General features: G+C 56.6%; 2 protein-coding genes and 1 non-coding gene across 9 annotated transcripts; 2 read left to right on the top strand and 1 right to left on the bottom strand.

Moving 5' to 3' along the window:
• Positions 1-312: 312 nt before the first annotated feature.
• Positions 313-12,916, top strand: NLRX1 (NLR family member X1). Of its 4 annotated transcripts, none has more exons than XM_072822328.1 (10): positions 313-544; positions 2,687-2,842; positions 3,533-3,602; positions 4,051-4,139; positions 4,716-5,335; positions 5,710-6,531; positions 9,748-10,343; positions 10,572-10,658; positions 11,367-11,618; positions 12,038-12,916. In XM_072822328.1, the coding sequence occupies exons 2-10, from the start codon at positions 2,773-2,775 to the stop codon at positions 12,357-12,359; spliced, it is 2,928 nt and encodes a 975-aa protein (XP_072678429.1). In that variant the 5' UTR covers positions 313-544; positions 2,687-2,772; the 3' UTR covers positions 12,360-12,916. The 4 variants fall into 4 exon arrangements, with proteins under 4 accessions (XP_072678429.1, XP_072678431.1, XP_072678427.1 ...); XM_072822330.1 differs by lacking the exon at positions 313-544 and adding an exon at positions 882-1,085 and having other exon boundaries at positions 4,719-5,335; XM_072822326.1 differs by lacking the exon at positions 313-544 and adding an exon at positions 883-1,085.
• LOC140631350 (U6 spliceosomal RNA) lies at positions 3,121-3,224 on the bottom strand. The gene has a single exon (XR_012028976.1). It is a non-coding gene; the product is annotated as a U6 spliceosomal RNA (small nuclear RNA).
• An 83-nt stretch (positions 12,917-12,999) lies between the features above and the next one.
• NHERF4 (NHERF family PDZ scaffold protein 4) lies at positions 13,000-17,669 on the top strand. 4 transcript variants are annotated; one of them, XM_072822353.1, is made up of 11 exons: positions 13,059-13,420; positions 13,810-13,840; positions 13,991-14,064; positions 14,385-14,596; positions 14,868-15,057; positions 15,159-15,295; positions 15,531-15,735; positions 15,962-16,158; positions 16,256-16,483; positions 16,633-16,833; positions 17,312-17,669. In XM_072822353.1, the coding sequence occupies exons 1-11, from the start codon at positions 13,405-13,407 to the stop codon at positions 17,339-17,341; spliced, it is 1,521 nt and encodes a 506-aa protein (XP_072678454.1). In that variant the 5' UTR covers positions 13,059-13,404; the 3' UTR covers positions 17,342-17,669. The 4 variants fall into 4 exon arrangements, with proteins under 4 accessions (XP_072678456.1, XP_072678454.1, XP_072678455.1 ...); XM_072822354.1 differs by having other exon boundaries at positions 13,813-13,840; XM_072822355.1 differs by lacking the exon at positions 16,633-16,833 and having other exon boundaries at positions 13,000-13,420.
• Positions 17,670-18,842: the final 1,173 nt, after the last annotated feature.

The following is an 18,842-nucleotide window of genomic DNA, read 5'->3' on the forward strand; positions in this document are numbered from 1 at the left end:
TCTGTCAGCCTCTGAAGGACCAGCATTTGGGCTACCAGCTATGCTCTGGCTCCTGCATACCTTGTTCTGGTTGCTCAGTATAAACCCAAGGCCATGTGTTCAGTGAATGAACACACATCTGCACGTGTAAATAAAACATCAACACTGCCTTCAGTCTGGATGGACAGTAGAGATCACAGAGGCCTCTTCAAGCGCTGCCCTGAGGTGCCGCTCTATGGCTTTCCCATTGCACACCTCTGTTCAGTGCACACTGCACACCTCTGTTTGCATGTGGGCGTGCCCTGGCTGTGGGCCCTGGGTGTGCTCTGTGTGGAAGCACCGGGGATGAGGGTGAGAACTTTGGGGCCCAGGAAGCCCCAGGGCTGGGCCATGACTGAGTGCCGGACGAGAAGAGCAGGTTGGGGTGGGAGTTCTCTCCCATCCCTCATCCTTACTCCTTCCTTGGTCAAAGTGTCCAGAAGCCACGCACAGAGGCCTGGGGTCCGAAGAGAGCCAGCTGCAGAGGGGGACCCAACAAGGCCTTGACTCAGATCTCTGCCAGGAGGTAGGCTGAGGGGGTGGAGAGGCACGGAGGGAAGAATGCCCTGGGGACGGGTAGGTGCCTCCGCAGCGGCCGCGGCGGGCGGGGGTGCGAGGCAGGAAGACCCAGGCGGGGCTTCCCGTTCGGGCCCTTCCGCCTCCCCCTTGGGTCAGCCTGCGCCAGGCGTCTCGGGCCACGAGGCGTCCATCCGCGCAATGGGCCGAGCGAGCGGCGAGCCCCGCCCGCCGGGGGGAGCGGCGGGCGCTGGCGCTGGCGCCGGGAGCCTGCAGGGGGCGGTCGGAGCGGCGGGGCCCGCCCGGACGGAGGCCCGCGGCCGCAGAAGTCTCCGCCCCGGGGCCTGCTCGCCGCGGCTCCCGGCTCGGGTCGCCGTCCGCTTCCTCCGCCGCCCGCGGTCGGGCCCGGCTGCCGGGGAGGCTCCGGGAGGAGGCGAGAGACGCCGGCAGCCGCGGGGAAGGCCCAGCCGGCTCGGTCGCCCCCCGCCCCGGCCGGGCCGCGGCGCGCGTGCTGCGGGGGAGTCCGCCCGCCGGACCCGGACGAGCGAGCGGTGCGCTGGGCGGGGGGCTCGCCGCGGCCTCCCCTCCTGGCTCCGAAGCCTTCGGGAGCGGGGAGAGCTGCGTGGGACCCATTTGGGGGAGGAGCTCGGCCCGCGGGAGCAGCCCCCGCGCCCTTGCTGCGGCGCCCTCCTTTTCTCCCGGGCCGCGGAGCGGGGCGGTGTGGGGTGATCTCTGGAAATGCCGCCCCCCCCCCAGCTCCGCGAGCCCCGTGTGGAGGTGGCGGCCCTGCAGCCGGTTTGATCCCACTGAGCCGGGCGCCTCCAGCTTCCTTAGCTTCCCGGGGCCTTCTCTGCCCGCTTCCCCGGCCCCGGGACCTCTGCTCCGAGCCCCAGCCCTGCACTGGTTGGCCCTGCTGGCGGTTGGGCTTCAGGCAGCTGATTATCCCAGAGCGTGACCTCCCCTTAAGGACAGGCGGGGTCCCGGATAGCAGCACACTGCTCCGTGTAAGGGGCATCAGGAGAGACTTCCTGGAAGAGGGGGCCTTTGAGCAGGGCCTTAAAAGATCGTGTAAGATTCTAACAAGGGAGCAAGGCCATGCCAAGCCCAAAAAAGTGTATGCACAAAGTTAGGAAAAGTGTGAGCAGGAATTTGGTGAGCCGGGCAGATGCTGTCTGGGTTGGGGGCAAACTCCAAAAACTAGCTATTGTGGGTGGGCTAAGTGTTTGGACTCAACCTGTAACGTAGGATTTTAGGGAGGTGATCTGTAGCTGGGAAGACAGATTGGAATGGGGTGGGCCGAGGCTGAAGGCAGAGACCAGGAAGGAGCGGGAGGGGCCCCAGAAGTGCACAGAGGGTCTATGGTAGCACAGGAAGGGCATAGGGATCATGCAATAGGACCAGACTGGCAAAGCACTGGGAGAAGGACTATTCGACCCAGACCCACCGTAAGAAGGAGGGGAGACCAAGAGGTCAGGTTCCTAGTATAAATGTGTGATTGGGTAGATATGCAGCAAAGTAAAAGGGGAGGAGGGCGAGGAGTGTATTTGTGAAGCTTGAAGAAGGGGCAGGATAGCCAGATGGAGATGTCAAGTAGGAAGTTCATTCATTTGTTCATTTATTATTTATGCCAGCCTCAAAGGCAGCTGACATAAAAGTCACAGAGAAGATAAAATGATAAAATCATTAAAACTCAGCTAACAGGACCTGATAGCAGAGGGGAAAAAAAAACACAGAGGAGAGTAGATGATTGTTACCTGAAAATGTAGGTCCAGAAAAGCCATTGAAAATGAACGCTGGACTCATGTGAGCTTGCTAGCAGCCAAGAAAAAAAAAAAGAAAAAAAAAAAAGGACACCTAAATAAAGCAGCAGGCTGAGACTCAGGAGAAAGGCCCTCATGAAGGCCCAGGGGAGAGGCAGAGGTGGTAGGAGATAAAATGGCATCTGTCAAGTGGGGGATATAGGAGAGGAAGTCAATCCGAAGGCCAGCCAGGCCAGGGCTTTCCCATGGCTGACATTTAAGGAAGGGCTGATACTTCCCAAGGAGGAAGGAGGAAGGCCTTTCTGTGGCCTGAACAGGGAGGTAGGGATGGGAAGGGGTGTGTGTGTATATGTGTGTGTGTGTTTTGTCCATTCATACAAGTCTTCTTGCAGGGGAACAGGATAGAAGGTGGCGCACTAAGTCCCCTGGATAGAAGGTGGCGCACTAAGGCCCCTGGGCTCTGACCTTCTTCTCTACCATGAGGTGGGGCCGCCGTTTGCCCAGGGTCACTTGGGGCCCTGGTCTGGGAAGAGGACTCCAGTCAGCAGGTGAGCAGGAAGCAGGGGTTTCTGTTTCTACCTCTCCTCTTCAGAGTCCAGATGGTGTCTCTAAGAGAGCAGGGATCCAGACACCAGGTGTGTTAGCCCCAGCTCTGAGATTCACAAACTGTTGGCCTTGGGCAACTCATCTCACTTCCCTGAGGTTCCCTGTTTCCCATCCTAAAGTGAGGGAGTCAAGCTAGATGATCTTTGAGGGTCCCTGTAGCTACATGAAGTCTAGGATCACTTGTCTGATTTCATTTTGCATCCAACAAATATATATATTTTTAAATATGGAATGCTTCACGAATTTGCGTGTCATCCTTGTGCAGGGGCCGTGCTAATCTCTGTATCGTTCCAATTTTAGTATATGTGCTGCCAAAGCGAGCACTGCATCCAACAAATATTTATTAAGAGCGTGCTGTGTGCCAGACCTTGTGCTAAGTTCTAAGTATGTCATTATAAACAAAAATAGATGTGGTCTCTGCTCTCATGGAGGGAGGTGGGGCAGAAATGAATGTTAATCAAATAATCACACAATGAGATATAAAATTGTATAGTAACTGCCACAAAGGGGCAGTACATGATGCTGCGAGGACAAATAATGGAGGATTTGATGTAGATGTGAAGTCTGTGTGTTGGTGGGGAAATGTGGATGGGCTCTGGATGCTATTTCCGCCTTCCCCTTTCTCTCTGCAGATGAACGAATCCCCTTCCTGATCCACTGGAGTTGGCCTCTAAAAGGGGGGCTTCCCCGTGGGCTCCCTAGGTGAGGCCTCCGTGTTGTGCCCTAGAACACATCTGGGCAAAGCAGAGTAGCCCAGGAAGGGTCAGGACTTGGAGATAGCTTGATCCCCCTGTCCCCGCCCCTTCCCAGAGTGAGGGTACCGAGTCAGCTACCAGGCCTAAGAGGAAATTGGTTTCCCTTATCTGTAGTACAAGCTCGGAGGGCAGCCGGAGGGAGGATCTGTGGGAAGTGGGTGGAGTTCTAGGCAGGCAGTCAGCAGAGCTGGAATAAGGGGCAGGGTTGGGGATAAGACCTCAGTTCCTGGGAAGGATGTGAGAGTTAGACAAGGCTCTCGACTTGGGTGTCCAGGGTCAGGCCTAGATCTCAGGAAGCTAGAAGTCCAGCAATTCAGGCAGGCCTGGACTCTGAGCCTGTACAGAGGCTGGGCCTAGTAGCTGAGCCCCAGCTCATCCCTTCTTCTTGTTCTTAGGGCCTTTGTACGTCACCGTGGAAGCTCAGCGGGGAGTGGCCCTCCATCCAGAAGGCATGGATCGTTGTTCCAGGGCCTCTCTGCATCTGGTAAAACCTGAGGGGAGAGGCTGCCTGGGATCCCAGTGGCCAGGGATTGGGAGGTGGGGAGCTGGGTCTGGAGGGAGAAGCAGGCAGGAAGAAGGAGGCATAGAGGATCCACTGCCATCATCCTTCAGCGGGCAAACCCTACCCCTGCATCACACCCCTCCCTGTGTGTGGACGTTCCATCGTCCACCTGTCCAGGTATCCCTCCCTGCAACACTTTGCAGGGCATACCTACCACACTTACCATGTACTAAGCACTGGGAGGCACATATCATCCCTACCTTCAACAGACTGGTCTAACGGTCACGTGGAGATTGCCCGCAGACAACCACGCAACTGTTCAACCTAGGTTTGGCATCACTTGTCTCATGGCTCACCACTTTCTGCCATGGAGGTTCCAAACGTTCTGGACAGTCTATTGTCTGAGAGAGTCCTAGATACATAGCACCATCCTCGGTCTCCATATCCTGGTGCTGGGTCTTGCTCTGCAGCCTGACCCTACCACCACCCTTGCCATCCCTAAGCTCCTGCATCTTCCAGCCCCTTTCCTTGACCCATCCCCCTTGCTTTCCCACCCAGAAGCTGTCCAGCACCACCGCCAGAATCTGGCCGAGTGGTTCACCCGGCTGCCCAGAGAAGAGCGCCAGTTTGGCCCCACCTTTGCACTGGACACAGTCCACGTGGACCCTGTGATCCGCGAGAGCACCCCAGATGAGCTGCTTCGCCCATCGGCCCAGCTGACCCTGGGGCATCAGCACCCCCTGGCTGGACTCCCCCCTCTGGCCCTGTCTCAGCTCTTTGACCCAGATGCCTGCGGGCGCCGGGTGCAGACTGTGGTGCTGTATGGCACGGTGGGCACGGGCAAGAGCACGCTGGTGCGCAAGATGGTTCTGGACTGGTGCTACGGACGGTTGCCGGCCTTCGAGCTGCTCATCCCCTTCTCCTGTGAGGACCTGTCCTCCCTGGGCCCTGCCCCAGCCTCCTTGTGCCAACTCGTGGCTCAGCGCTACACGCCCCTGAAGGAGATTCTTCCTCTGATGGCTGCTGCTGGGTCCCGCCTGCTCTTTGTGCTCCACGGCCTGGAGCATCTCAACCTCGACTTCCGGTTAGCGGGAACCGGCCTTTGCAGTGACCCCAAGGAGCCAAAGGCGCCAGCTGCCATCATGGTCAACCTGTTGCGCAAATACATGCTGCCTGAGGTGAGTGGCCTCCTGCCCCGCCCCCGCCACGGCTGTCCCTAACTCGTCCCCCCGAAAGACTTGTGTCCTGACCCCACATGTTTCTCCATCAGTTCAAACCTGCCCCTCCGTGTCCCAACTGCGTGTCTTTGCGCAAGTCACTAACTTGTCCAAGCTTTGTTTCCTTCTCTCCCTGAGCTGTCCTGATCAGACGAGATCCTGCCTAGAAGGCACCTCACACAGGGCCCTGGTCATAGTGCAGGCTCAGTAACAGTTATAATTACCTTGCTCATCCTCATCCTCATCCTTGGACACTCGGTCTTCACGGGCTTTCTGGGGATTGAGGCAATGAGGACACGAAGGTCCTTCTTAACCCTCAACCGTGCTGTCCCCAGGCCAGCATTCTGGTGACCACCCGGCCCTCGGCCATCGGCCGAATCCCCAGCAAGTACGTGGGCCGCTATGGTGAGATCTGTGGCTTCTCTGATACCAACCTGCAGAAGCTCTACTTCCAGCTCCGCCTCAACCAGCCAGACTGTGGGTATGGAGCTGGGGGTGCGGGGATCTCGATCACCCCGGCTCAGCGGGACAACCTGGTGGAGATGCTCTCCCGGAACCTGGAGGGGCACCACCAGATTGCCGCTGCCTGCTTCCTGCCCTCCTACTGCTGGCTTGTCTGCGCCACCCTGCACTTCCTGCATGCCCCCACACCACCCGGCCAGACCCTCACGAGCATTTACACCAGCTTCCTGCGTCTAAACTTCAACGGGGAGATGCTGGACAGCACTGACCCATCCAAGCTGTCCCTCATGGCCTATGCAGCCCGAACCATGGGCAAGTTGGCCTACGAGGGTGTGTCCTCCCGCAAGACCTACTTCTCCGAAGAGGACGTCCGCAGCTGCCTGGAAGCTGGCGTCAAGACGGAGGAAGAGTTCCAGCTGCTACATGTCTTCCGCCGGGACGCCCTGACGTTTTTCCTGGCCCCTTGTGTGGAACCCGGGCACCGGGGCACTTTTGTGTTCATCGTTCCGGCCATGCAGGAGTACCTGGCCGCCCTCTACATCGTGCTGGGTTTGCGAAAGACCACCCTGCAGCAGGTGGGCAAGGAAGTGGCCGAGCTCGTGGGCCGTGTCGGGGAGGACGTTAGTCTGGTCCTGGGCATCGTGGCCAAGCTTCTGCCCCTGCGAGCTCTGCCTCTGCTCCTCAACCTGCTCAAGGTAACGAACGGCCCCAGGGTCCCAGGGCCCCAGGCTCTCCATCCCCCATATGCCCCTTTCACCTCTTGCTCCTCCCCCAGAAGGCACCTGCTGCTTCCTGCATAGCTGTGAGTCCTGTTCCTGACTCTGGCTTCAGATTTGGGCAATCTGGCTCCCAAACATAAGGGAGGGGGAGGGAGAAAGCATGGGCTGAGGATGGCTCAAAGGCTGGGAGGACGATATGAGGCCACAGGGATGTTAATGACAATCCCGTGACCTTAGCAATGGTTTTCTATTTGCTTTTTGCGTCTCTTCTCCTGGTCTTTGTTGGTGGGAGGTGGGAGTCACCACCGTCCAAGGTCTGTCCTCTGCTTTGCAGGCCCAGAAACTCCAATGTATCTAGAGGTGGTTAGACTCTGGGAATGATGACTCATCCTAACTAAATCACCAGAGACAAGTTTATAAAGCAGATGCCATTTTATTCATTTATACCGGGAGGATAAATGGCATCGGTAATTGACTTAGGATAGTGCAGGCCTGTTCCAGAATCCCAATTACAGGCCTGAGGACTGTGTCAGGAGCAGGGCGGATATGCTACGTTTCTGAGGGGAGGAAGGATCCACCCTCTGGTGATGGCTATCAGGTGCCTTGTCAAGGAAATATTATTATGATTCCTTGTTAATTTTTAAAAAAATATTTATTTTATTTTATTTATTTGAGAGAGTGAGAGGCGCGTGCAAGTCCACTAGCTGGGGGAAAGGCAGAGGGAGAGGGAGAAGCAGACTCCCTGCTCAGCAGGGAGCCGGATGTGGGGCTCAATTCCAGGACCCTGAGATCATGACCTGAGCTAGAAGCAGACACTTAACCAACTGAGCCACCCAGGTGCCCCTATGATTCCTTTTTTAGATAAAGAAGCTGAGGCTCACAGGGGCCAAGTAATTTGTCCAAGGTCACTCAGATAGTGGATTAGCTGGGATCTAAGTCCAGGTTTTGTTATTCCAAAGCCTGTGCTCTCTCTGCCAAACTTTACTGATATATTATGGACATTTCTGTTAAGCTCCTGTGCCTTGCTGGGTAACCCTGGTCCTCTCTAGGAATGTTTCAATAGCCTGTCCTGAGGAGTCAGAGTCCCGGTCAGTGCTGGCAAAACTTTAACAAGTTTTTCTCTTTTTAGATTTTATTTATTTATTTATGAGAGACACAGAGAGAAACAGGCTCCATGCAGGAAGCCAGGTGCGGGACTTGATCCCAGACTCTGAGATCACACCCTGAGCCAAAGGCACATGCTTAACCACTGAGCTACCCAGGCTCCCAACAAGTTTTCCTTTTTTTTTTTTTTTTTTTTTTTAAGTTTTCCTTTTTATAGGCAGCAGAGCATAGGGGTTAGGAACAGGGATTCAGTAATCCAGCTCTGTGGGTTCAAATCGAGGCTCTGCCACTTACTAGCTGTGTAATCTTGGACAAGTTACTTAACCTCTCTGTACCTCCAAGTCCTTATCTGTTAAATGGAGATAATAGAATCTATATCATTGGCCTAATATGAGGACTAAATGTATTCATTCTTAGGCACATAGGAAGTTCTATTTAAGTGTTTGTTAAACATAAAAAAAAAAAAACAGGCAGCCCACCCCTTCTCCCATCATTGCCTCAGAAAGGGGGGTAATGGCATTGCTGCGGCCAGCCCACCCTTTGAGGATGGGCTTGCCTGCTCTGGATTATAGTGAGAGGCTGTGGTCTCCTGACAGGGTTCAAAGAGCCCCTCAGTGCTCCCTATTGTTAGTCCCACAACTGTGAGCCCTCTGGGAAGGAGGGTTGCCTGGCAGAGGACTAGTCTCACCTGTTTCTTCAGCCTATTGACTCAGCTTCATGGGGTGACATTTCCTCATCTTATCACCAGGTGACTGTTTTGGGAGGAGCACTAGAGCCTCCACAGAAGGAACCTCACCTGTAAAAAGTAAAAAAAAATGAGGGGCACCTGGGTGGCTCAGTCGGTTAAGTGTCTGCCTTCAGCTTAGGTCATGATCCCAGGATCCCGGGATGGAGCCCCAAATCAGGCTCCCTGCTCAGCAGGGAGTCTGCTCCTCCCTCTCTCTTTGCTTGTCCCTCTACCTGCTTGCTTATGCGCTCATGTGCTCTCTCTCTGCCAAATACATAAACAAAATCTTAAAAAAAAAAAAGTGAAAAAAATAAAATCAGCCCACAAAACAGCCTCGTGGTTCCTTGCCTGAGGTCTGGGCCCCGTCTTCCCTTTCGGCCCCAGTGCAATGGGGAGACAATGTCCCAAGCCTCCTAAACATTAATTTCTCCAACAAATATTTGAGCACCTGCTGTGTGCCAGGCAATGTGTTAGATTCTGAGGAAGAAACAATGAACAACACCCCGGGTTTCTGCCCTTCCTTGTCCTCCGGTAGAAACACAAACGTGTCACCATAACCATGTAATTTAAAATTGCAGTGAGTGCTTGGGAAGCAAAGTTCCAGGTGCTGTGAACATGTGTAAGTGGGGGCCCTGGTTTAGGGGGAAGGATAAGGAAAACCTCTCTGCAGGAAGGGCATTTAATCGGATCCCTGGAGGATTAGCCAGGAGAAGAACTGGGAGGGGAGGGCGCAGCACCCCAGGAAGAGAGTCAGCTTTGAAGGAAGAGAACTGTGATCCTGTCAAAAAAAAAAAAAAAAAAAATCACAAGACTGAGAAAAGCCAAAGGGACAGAAGCAGAGTGTGTGAGTGTGAGAGGTTTGTGGCTGGACGCAGTGTGGCTGGCCGGCGCCAGATCCTGCAGGGTCTGCAAGGAACAGGAGTGATGTCCGTCATTGTTGCTGGGATGACCACAATCCTGTGGAGGATATGGATGTCTTGGTAGCCTGGCACCCAGCAAAATGCAAAACAGATGCTAATTCCTTCCCACCACTGGGCTTGCAAATATATGGGTTGTTTGGGAAAAAGAATTTCTTAAGGTCCCAAGTATATGACTCGTGTCCAGAGGTGTCTCTGGAAAGGTCAAATTGGGGCCAAATCATGACAGATTTTCTATTCCACATGGGCAGTGGGGAGCCATGGCAGGTGCTGCGGGGGGGTGGGGGGCAGTAGTATGATCAGAGAAATGGTGCTGCACGTTTAAAAGAGATGGTGAGGCCTGAGCGGGCGGGAGAGCACACCTCTTGCTGAGCTTTGAAGGCTGAGTGGGACACAGGAGGCCAAGGGGCTGCAGCACCTGCCCCCACCCCCATGCTTTCCCAGGTGGTGCCGCGCGTATTTGGGCGCGTGGTGGGAAAGAGCCGCGAGGCGGTGGCCCAGGCCATGGTGCTGGAGATGTTCCGAGAGGAGGATTACTACAACGACGATGTCCTGGACCAGATGGGTGCCAGTATCCTGGGCGTGGAGGGCCCCCGGCGGCACCCAGATGAGCCTCCCGACGATGAGGTCTTCGAGCTCTTCCCCATGTTCATGGGAGGGCTTCTCTCTGCGCACAACCGGGCCGTGCTGGCTCAGCTCGGCTGCCCCATCAAGACCCTGGATGCCGTGGAGAATGCCCAGGCCATCAAGAAGAAGTTGGGCAAGCTGGGCCGGCAGGTGCTGCCCCCATCAGAGCTCCTTGACCATCTCTTCTTCCACTACGAGTTCCAGAATCAGCGCTTCTCCGCTGAGGTGCTCAGCTCCCTGCGCCAGCTCAACCTGGCGGGTGTGCGGATGACGCCCCTCAAGTGCACGGTGGTGGCAGCTGTACTGGGCAGCGGCAGGCACGCCCTGGATGAGGTGAACTTGGCCTCCTGTCAGCTGGACCCTGCTGGGCTGCGCACACTCATGCCTGTCTTACTGCGCGCCCGGAAGCTAGGGTGAGGTTCAAGCCTGGGCATGAAGACAGGAGAGGGTTGGGGGTGAAGAGATGGGGAAAGAAGATGCTAGGGATGCCAAGGTTGGGAGGAAGGACCGGGGGTGGGATGGATAAGTTGGGTGTGTGTGAGGGTGATGGGCAACAGGAGGGAGGGCACGGTGGGAAGGCAGGCTCCATGCAGAACTCCTCCCTTGCTTCTTACCTCCCCTCTGGCCACCTCCTGTTCCAGCCTGCAACTCAACAGCCTGGGCCCTGAAGCCTGCGGGGTCCTCCGGGACCTGCTGCTGCATGATCAGTGCCAAATTACCACCCTGCGGTGAGTGTTTCAGGAGGGGGGCTGGAGGGAGGATCTGGCCATGCTGGTGGCAGGCTGAGGTCAAAGGTGAGCTTCCTGCCTCACAGTGCTCCTGGTGCTGGGCCACCCACGCTGTGATCAAGGGGGTGGGAGCCTAGACCCTGGCCTGCCCCCCCATGTCCAGACAGGCAGCAGGGTAGAGGAATGATGCTTCCAAGAATAGGTGCTAAGAAAGCCTCTAAGTGGCTAAAAGCAGTGTGGGTTGGGAGGGGTGGGGAATAATACCCAGGCTGCTTGCCTGGTAGTGGTGCCACTGACACCCTCCCAGGATTTTCCCTGTCACCTCACAAGGATGACCCTAATGCTGGGCACTCAGTAGATGCTGCCAAAGTGCTGCCTGATTTACTAGGAACCCAGAAGCGGAGTTCTGGTTGGGGTAACGGGAGGTGAATGAGGAGGAGGGCCAGGGGCATCTGGGGTGTGAGGTGAGAAAGGGAGGAAGAGGAGAAGAAGTAATGATGAAGAGGGGAGTCAGGGCAGGAGATGGGAGGAAGGAGGGGCCATCGGCTCCCACCCTGCTCCTCCTCCCCTGCAGCGTCCCACACCCTCTGTTTCTTTTCTTTGTGTCCGGGCTCACCTCTACCCTGGGCTGGGTGTCCCTTCCGTCCAAGTCCCGACACCTGGCACCTGCCACAGGCCCTCATAACCTCTGGCTGCTTGTGGCTGTAGGCTGTCCAACAACCCACTGACAGTGGCTGGCGCGGCCCTGCTGGTGGAGGGACTGGCAGGAAACAGTTCGCTGACCCACCTGTCCCTGCTGCACACGGGCCTCGGGGATGAGGGCCTGAAGCTCCTGGCTGCCCAGCTGGACCGGAATCAACAGCTGCAGGAGCTGAACGTGGCCTACAACGGTGCTGGCGACGCAGCGGCCCTGGCCCTGGCCACGGCTGCCCGGGACCACCCTTCCTTGGAGCTGCTGCAGTAAGTCTCGTTGCCGGCCCATCGCCCCACCTTGGCCAGAAGCTGTTTCCAGCCCTGGGTTCTCCCTCCCTGTGTCCACTGTGTTTTTCCTGCCGAAGGGCCCATCCTCTGTCCCTGCCTTCTCACTACCCTTCCTGGGCCGGCTTCTGAACCACATCACTTCTCTGTGACTGGCCCTTACCCTGCCCCGATTCCCTGCTATCATTTTTCTTAGGCCCCAGTGGCCCCGTCTTTACTGCCCCTGGTCCCGCTGAATTCAGGTGTCGCCCCTGCCTCCTGTTGTCTGCCACCCTCCCATCACTGGTGCGTTGTGGGCACTTGTTCCATCACGTTCTGCAGCCAGGGAATGAGTTATGAGAATTCCCTTCTGCCTCTGTCTCAGAGCTCCTCCGAGTGCCATCTTCTCTTCTCTCTCCTAGCCTCTACTTCAATGAGCTGAGCTCAGAGGGCCGCCAGACCCTGCGGGACTTGGGGGATGCTGCTAAAGGCCGTGCTCGGGTGGTAGTGTCGCTGACGGAGGGGACGGCAGTGTCTGAGTACTGGTCGGTGATCCTTAGTGAAGTCCAGCGAAACCTCAACAGCTGGGATCGGGGCCGTGTCCGGCGCCACCTTGAACTACTGCTTCGTGACCTGGAAGACAGCCGAGGGGCCACTCTTAACCCCTGGCGCAAGGCCCAGCTGCTACGTGTGGAGGGTGAGGTCAGGGCCCTCCTGGAGCAGCTGGGAGGTGCTGGGAGCTGATATAGTGGCACTGGGCACCTAGCTGCGTGACCCCTGGGCCGAAGAGCCTTCCCTCTGTGGCCTCCTGGTTTGCACTACTGCTTCCAGGAAGATCTTTCTGGGGCTGGTGGTAAAGGGATAGGCACAACTGTGCCAGCTGCTTTCCTGGGGCATGTCCATCCATTGCTCTCAAGTCCAGGAACAGGGCTCCTCTCCATTGGGGCCAGGAGGACTGAGACTCATGCTGTGGCAGCCAGTTGCCCGGCAGCGCCACCAGCCTTTCCTCTGTCCTCCCGAGGAGCTTCTGATTGTGCCACCAGGGGGCGCACTTCTTAAGTGACCTGGCCAAAGGCGCGGCCATCCAGGTGCACCAGAAGGCCTGTCCCTTCTGCCTTGCTGCTTATCAGAGGACGCTGAGGATGCCTGCGGCCACCTCCTTCTCTTGTTGGTGCCTTCTCCTCCCCTTCATGTTCCCTTCCTCAACATCGTACCTGTATCGGGTACAGATACCGTACTTGGTGGCTTCTAGGGACATGCCCACTGACTTGCTTCCATTAAAAAGCTGTGTCTTCCACCTACTGTGGCCTCCTCCTTGTTGATGCTTTCAAGAAAGGGAACCGGTTTTGACCATTCTGGTAAACCACTGACCACTCTCTGTTGCAGGTGGTTCTTGGACACCAGATTCAGAGGCAGTGAGGGCCGTGGGAGCCCATGAACAAGATCCTGGGGGTGGGGGGAGGCCATGCTGGGCTGTAGGACTCCTATCACCTTTTCAGACATATTTATCCCAGGGTTAGAACTACAGTGACCAATGATCTACCTTCATCAGCCCAGAGCAGAAGCTGGGACAGTAGCAGAGTCTCCAGAGAAAGTGAGGACCCAGGGATCGGGGCAGGAGGAACGTGCACACTTCCCCAGAGGATAAGACTGTTCTCCCGTTAACCATTACCCCACTGCTTCTAAGGCAGTGTCTTTAAGGAGGCGGGACGAGACAGGGTAGGTGGGAGGGTCAGCTGGTTTTCATGAACCTTGTCCTTACCCTGAGCACTGGGTCACTGATCCAACTATGGAAGCAGCTACAGGTAGGAAGCCAGGAGAAACCCTCCGGTGGGGGCTTAGGGCAGTGTGAGGGGCAGGGTGGGAGGCAGAGGCTTCGGGACCAGGGTGTACTAGATGTCAAGGCTTGGAGTCTTGAGGCAAATAGACCCAAGTTAGGAGATAAGACATGAGTGGATTTGTCTGTCTTCCTGGTCCACGCCCTGTTCTGATATGCTCAGATTTCTGTGCCAGGGACTAGGAGGGGAAGGGAAGAGAGAGGAAGAGAAGGTCCTTTTGGAGCAGAATGGAGGGGGCAAGTCCTGTGTGTGTGTGTGTGTGTGTGTGTGTGTGTGTGTGTTAGGGGGGCATGATCAGGAGGAGTTGGGGTAGGGAGAGAATGTATTCCTCCTCCCCTCATCCCTTCTTTGCACAGCAGGTCTTCGGGACACAGCCTCATTAACTCAGTGAGTGCCCTGCTGGGCAGGGTTGGGGCAAGGGGCAAAGAGAATCCAAGGTGGGGAAGCTCTTCAGCTGCCAGGGGCACCTCAAGTAGAGGCTGGGACCAGAGTCCAGACGTCAACTTGCTCCTACCTGCGCCCCTCGCCTCCTTGCAGGAAGTTTGAGTTTAACGCCAAGTGGGGCATTGATAATCCTGTCCTCTCTCTGGCTGAAGACTACGACCCCTCGGGTAACCCCCTTGCCCTTTCCCCAAAGATACCACAGCTCTTCATGGCCTCCCATCTCATTGGTAACCACTCCACTCTGCCTCCCTCCGATAACAGCTTTGGTGGGCAGTTAACTATGTGGAGGTAGGAGGGGGTTGGCTGTTTTTCTCTGTCCAAGCCACCCTGCCCACGTGGCATTTGGCCTCACTGCCCAAAGCCTAACTGGGTAGAAGGCTGCCCGGTGCCCAATCACAAGGGCAGATCTGCCAGGCCAAGGTGACCAGTGCTTGGGCCATGTCCCTGCTTTCCCTTCCCCTCCGCTGTTGCCCCCCTCCCCCTCTAGATCTCTGGAGCCTGGTGCGGCCTCGCTTCTGTCTGCTGAGCAAAGAGGAAGGCAGCAGTTTTGGCTTCCACCTGAAGCAGGAGCTGGGCGGGGCTGGGCCCGTGGTGTGCAGGGTGGAGCCAGGCACCCCTGCCCAGCACCAGGGCCTGCGGGAAGGCGACCGGATCCTGGGGGTGAACAACCATGTCGTGGAATGTGAAGACTATGCCGTGGTGAGGTGGGGCTGGGACTCCCTGTGGTCTAGGAGGACATCCCATCGCACCCTCAGGGAGAGGAGCCAGTCGGTCACCTCCCTGGACATGTGGGGGCTGTACCCCAGCCTCTCCCTCCTCCCCTTCCCAGGATTTAGGGCTGTCCTGGTGGAAATGGTCGGGTGAAGGCATCCAGAGAGCTGGTTCTCAGGGTGAAACCCGGGAGGTTCCGGGGAGGGGAGCTGGCAAGAGGGGCTGGGCCCCCACCTCAACCCACATGTCCCCTGTTTAGGTGGTTCGCCGCATCCGTGCCAGCGGTCCTCGGGTGCTGCTCATGGTTTTGGCGCAGCATGTACACGACGTCGCTAGAGCTCAGCAGGGGACCAGTGCCCACCTCTGTCCTACTCTTGGCCCCGGGGTCCGGCCCCGACTGTGCCACATAGTGAAAGATGAGGGTGGCTTTGGCTTCAGTGTCACCCACAGTGAGCTTAGAGGCTCTGGAGGGCGGGGGAGTTCAAGAAGGGGACCTCAGCCCTGTCCTGGGGGCAGATGCAGACCAAAACTTGTTTTTTTTGGCCTCCAGGTCATCACGGTCCTTTCTGGTTGGTGCTGAGTGCTGGAGGAGCTGCTGAGCGGGCAGGGGTGCCTCCGGGGGCCCGGCTGCTGGAAGTGAATGGGGTCAGTGTGGAGAAGCTCACTTACAACCAACTCAGCAGGAAGGTATGGCTGTCTGTTTCCCCATCCATCCTCATCCACCTGGACCAGGTGCCTTGCCTTAGGCAGCAGATTCCTTCCCATGGGCCTCATCTCCCAATCTGCCCTCCTTCCTTTTGCAGTTGGTTCTGGGCCCTTCTCTCCCCCACCCTTACAGCCTCCTTCCTGGGACTGCGAGGAGGGCCTGCCTCTGCCCTCCCTCCCCAGGGCTTGATGCTGACACCCTGCCGGGTCCCCACAGCTTTGCCAGAGTGGAGAGCAAGTGACCCTGCTGGTGGCAGGGCCAGAGGTGGAGGAACAGTGTCGCCAGCTGGGAATGCCCCTGGCTGCACCCCTGGCAGAGGGCTGGGCACTGCCCACCAAGCCCCGGTGTCTGCACCTAACAAAAGGGCCCAAGGGCTTTGGGTTCCTGCTTCGTGAGGATAAAGGTCTTGACGGTCGCCCTGGTGAGCTGGAGCCCCGGAGATGGGTAGGGGAGGTGTGTCTTGGGGTGGGCACGAATACAGGCCCTGATGCACACAGGTGGTATCCCTGGCTGAACCCCAGCCCTGAGCTTCTTCCTACCCGCCACTCCCCCAACCCCAGGTCGGTGCCTCGGTGTGCCCACCGTGGCCTGGGCTGGTGCTGGGGTTAGTTGGGGGAGGAGGAACCATGAGGATGTTCCCCTCCCAGGACAGTTCCTGTGGGAGGTGGACCCAGGACTCCCCGCTGAGAAGGCCGGGATGCAGGCTGGGGACCGGCTGGTGGCTGTGGCTGGGGAAAGTGTGGAGGGCCTGGGCCACGAGGAGACGGTGTCCAGGATCCGGGCGCAGGGCTCGTGCATCTCCCTCACGGTCGTCGACCCTAAGGCTGACCGCTTCTTCAGAATGGTGTGAGCACAGGGGCAGGGGCTGCGGCCCAGGCAGGAACCGAGCAGGGCTCAGGGGAGGCGGAAGCAACAAGTCTGTTCTACCTGCCTCCTTCCAGGTTCGCTTGTCCCCACTTCTCTTCCTGGAGAGCACAGAGGCTCCTGCCTCTGCTCAGGAAACCTGCTCGGCCTCTCCGGTTGAAACCAAGGAGCTACCTGTTGAAGACACAGCCCTGCCTCCTGTCCCAGATGGCTCCCGCCCCTGTCTCCTGTATCCGGGGCCTGACGGTGGCTATGGCTTCCGACTTGGCTGTGTGGCCAGTGAGGCTCGCCTCTTCATCTCCCAGGTGACTTGGGTCCCATGGACCTTGGATCTTTCTAATTATTTGCCTCCTGACAAGCCTTCATCTACCTCCCTCCCAAGGTCTTAGAATGTCCGGTGACTTTTCCATGGTATCCCATGTTCTGTAACTCCCCACCCCCACTTCACCACCAGGTGACTCTAGGAGGCTCAGCTGCCCAGGCAGGGCTGCAAATGGGAGATGTGATTCTGGAGGTGAATGGGTATGCCGTGGGTGGAGAGAATGATCTGGAAAAGCTTCAGCAGCTGGCTGAGGCTGAGCCACCCCTCTGCCTGAAGCTGGCGGCCAGGTCTTGCCAGGACTCGGAAGCCTGGAATCCCCCAGGGTCTGGAGAGGTAAGGAAAAAGAGACAGATGGACTGTGAGCAGCCAGGGAAGGATAGAGGGAGTCAGAGAGGAGGGCTACAGGGTGGAGCAGTGTGGGGGATGCAGGCTGGGACCTGGGGCCATGGTAGGTGGGGACAGAAGGATCCATGGAACTAGCTGCTGTTCCTGGGCATTATAGTGCAGGTGGGGGCAGGGCAAAGGAACTCTTCTCATTTTTGAATGACCTTCTCTCTCTCTCTCTCTCTCTTTTAAAGATCTTATTTATTTTTTGATATATATATAGAGAGAGAGAGAGCACAAGCAGGGGGAAGGGGCAGAGGAAGAGAGAGAAGCAGACTCCCCACTGAGCAGGGAGCCCGGCATGGGGCTCAATCCGAGGACCCTTAGGACCACGACCTGAGCTGAAGGCCAATACCCAACTGACTGAGCCACCCAAGCGCCACATTTTTTTTTTCTTTTACACCTTCTCTCTCCTCTCTGTCCTCAGGACTGGGCTCTGGCGTCAGAGCTGCTGTAGCCTCTGCTTGGCACGCATCTGCCCAGTGGCTTTCCTGTCCTCACTCTCCTCGCAATGGTAGGAGCTGAGAAGCTCCCTTTGAGCCAGAAGGGACGTCTCAAGGATTCTGGACACCTTCCATCACAGGATCGCCCAGGAGCTCCCTCCCTTCCCCTGGGCCCACCTTCCAGGAGACAGGCCTTAGGCAGGCCCACTGGAGGGGTTCTGCCCTCTGACTCCAGAGGACATCCTGTGGGAGTTTTGGGAGATGTGGCCCCCGGATGAAGTTCTGCTATGAAATGACTGGTGTGATTTTGTGATTTATAATAAATTATACCGTTTCCTGGCACAGAGCTCCTAAACCCTTGGAATTTCCCAGGTAGTAAAAGTGGTAAAGATGTCTTCTATTTATAACAAGCCCTTTCAACCACACCTAACTTTGTTAAGGAAGTGACTTTTGGAAAGCACCTAAGGATGAGGGGGCCCAGCTGCCAAGGGAACCAACCCTGTGATTCCAGGGTTGGCATTTTCAGCCCTGCCCCACCCCCATGCTGGTCCTCTTGGGAGGAGAGACGTGCTGGGGGTTTAATTAATCACCAATGACTGGGCAGCTGGGTGGCTCAGTGGTTGAGTGTCTTCCTTTGGCTCCGGTCATGCTCCCTGGGTCCTGGGATCAAGTCCCACATCAGACTCCCCACAGGGAGCCAGTTTCTCCCTCTGCCTGTGTCTCTGCCTCTCTCTCATGAATAAGTAAATGAAATCTTTAAAAAAACAAATCACCATGAGCCATGGCTTCATTGATCATGCTTCCAGAGTGAAGCCTCCATAAAATAACAAAAAGAGCTTGTGGTGGCCGAACAGGTGGAGGTGCTGGGAAGGTGGTACGCCTGAAGAGGGTCTGGGGCTTCCATGCTCCTGCCTCACCCTAGACATACTTGCCGGCTGTTCCTGAGCTGTGTCCTTCATAATAAACTGGTAAACTAGGGAGTAAACTGCTTCTCTGAGTTCTGTGAGCCACTCTAGCAAATGATGGAACCCAAGAAGGGGGTTGTGGGAACCTTTGTTTTTTGGTCAGTTGGTCAGAAGCACAGTGACAATCTGGACTTGACACTGGCAGTTGAAGTAGGGATTGGTCCCGTAAGCCTGTGGGATCCGGTGCTCTTTTCACATTAGTAGTGCCAGAATTGAATGAAATTATAAGGTACCCAGCAGGGGTCCACAGAGCTGTTGAAGAATTGCTTGGTGTGGGGGACCCCTCCCCTGACGTATATATGACCAGAAGTAAAGTAGTATTGGGAATGTTGTAAAATAGAAGAGCAACACAGTGTTCCCTTTATAGGTGGGCTATGGGATTGGCTAGGATTGAAGCCATCTGGAACTTGCCTTAGGCATGACTCCTGGACTCCCCCCATATATTGCAAGAGTTTGGAGACCAGTTACACCTTCTCTCTGTCAGCACCTTAGGATTGTGGGGGCTGGTGCCTGGTCACTGCTGGTCTATTAAAGAAATGGCCTTGCCCCC

Source organism: Canis lupus, chromosome 3, assembly GCF_048164855.1.
Source record: "Canis lupus baileyi chromosome 3, mCanLup2.hap1, whole genome shotgun sequence".
In the NCBI taxonomy this organism is placed as follows: Eukaryota; Metazoa; Chordata; class Mammalia; order Carnivora; family Canidae; genus Canis; species Canis lupus.

Excerpts from the sequence above, each read along its gene's own strand:
- NLRX1 (XM_072822328.1), top strand. The coding sequence starts at position 2,773 with ATGAGGTGGGGCCGCCGTTTGCCCAGGGTCACTTGGGGCCCTGGTCTG. Across the intron at positions 2,843-3,532 it reads AAGAGGACTCCAGTCAGCAG|ATGAACGAATCCCCTTCCTG; the intron begins GTGAGCAGGAAG and ends TTCTCTCTGCAG. Across the intron at positions 3,603-4,050 it reads CTTCCCCGTGGGCTCCCTAG|GGCCTTTGTACGTCACCGTG; the intron begins GTGAGGCCTCCG and ends TCTTGTTCTTAG.
- NHERF4 (XM_072822353.1), top strand. Across the intron at positions 14,597-14,867 it reads AATGTGAAGACTATGCCGTG|GTGGTTCGCCGCATCCGTGC; the intron begins GTGAGGTGGGGC and ends TCCCCTGTTTAG. Across the intron at positions 15,736-15,961 it reads AGGTCTTGACGGTCGCCCTG|GACAGTTCCTGTGGGAGGTG; the intron begins GTGAGCTGGAGC and ends TTCCCCTCCCAG.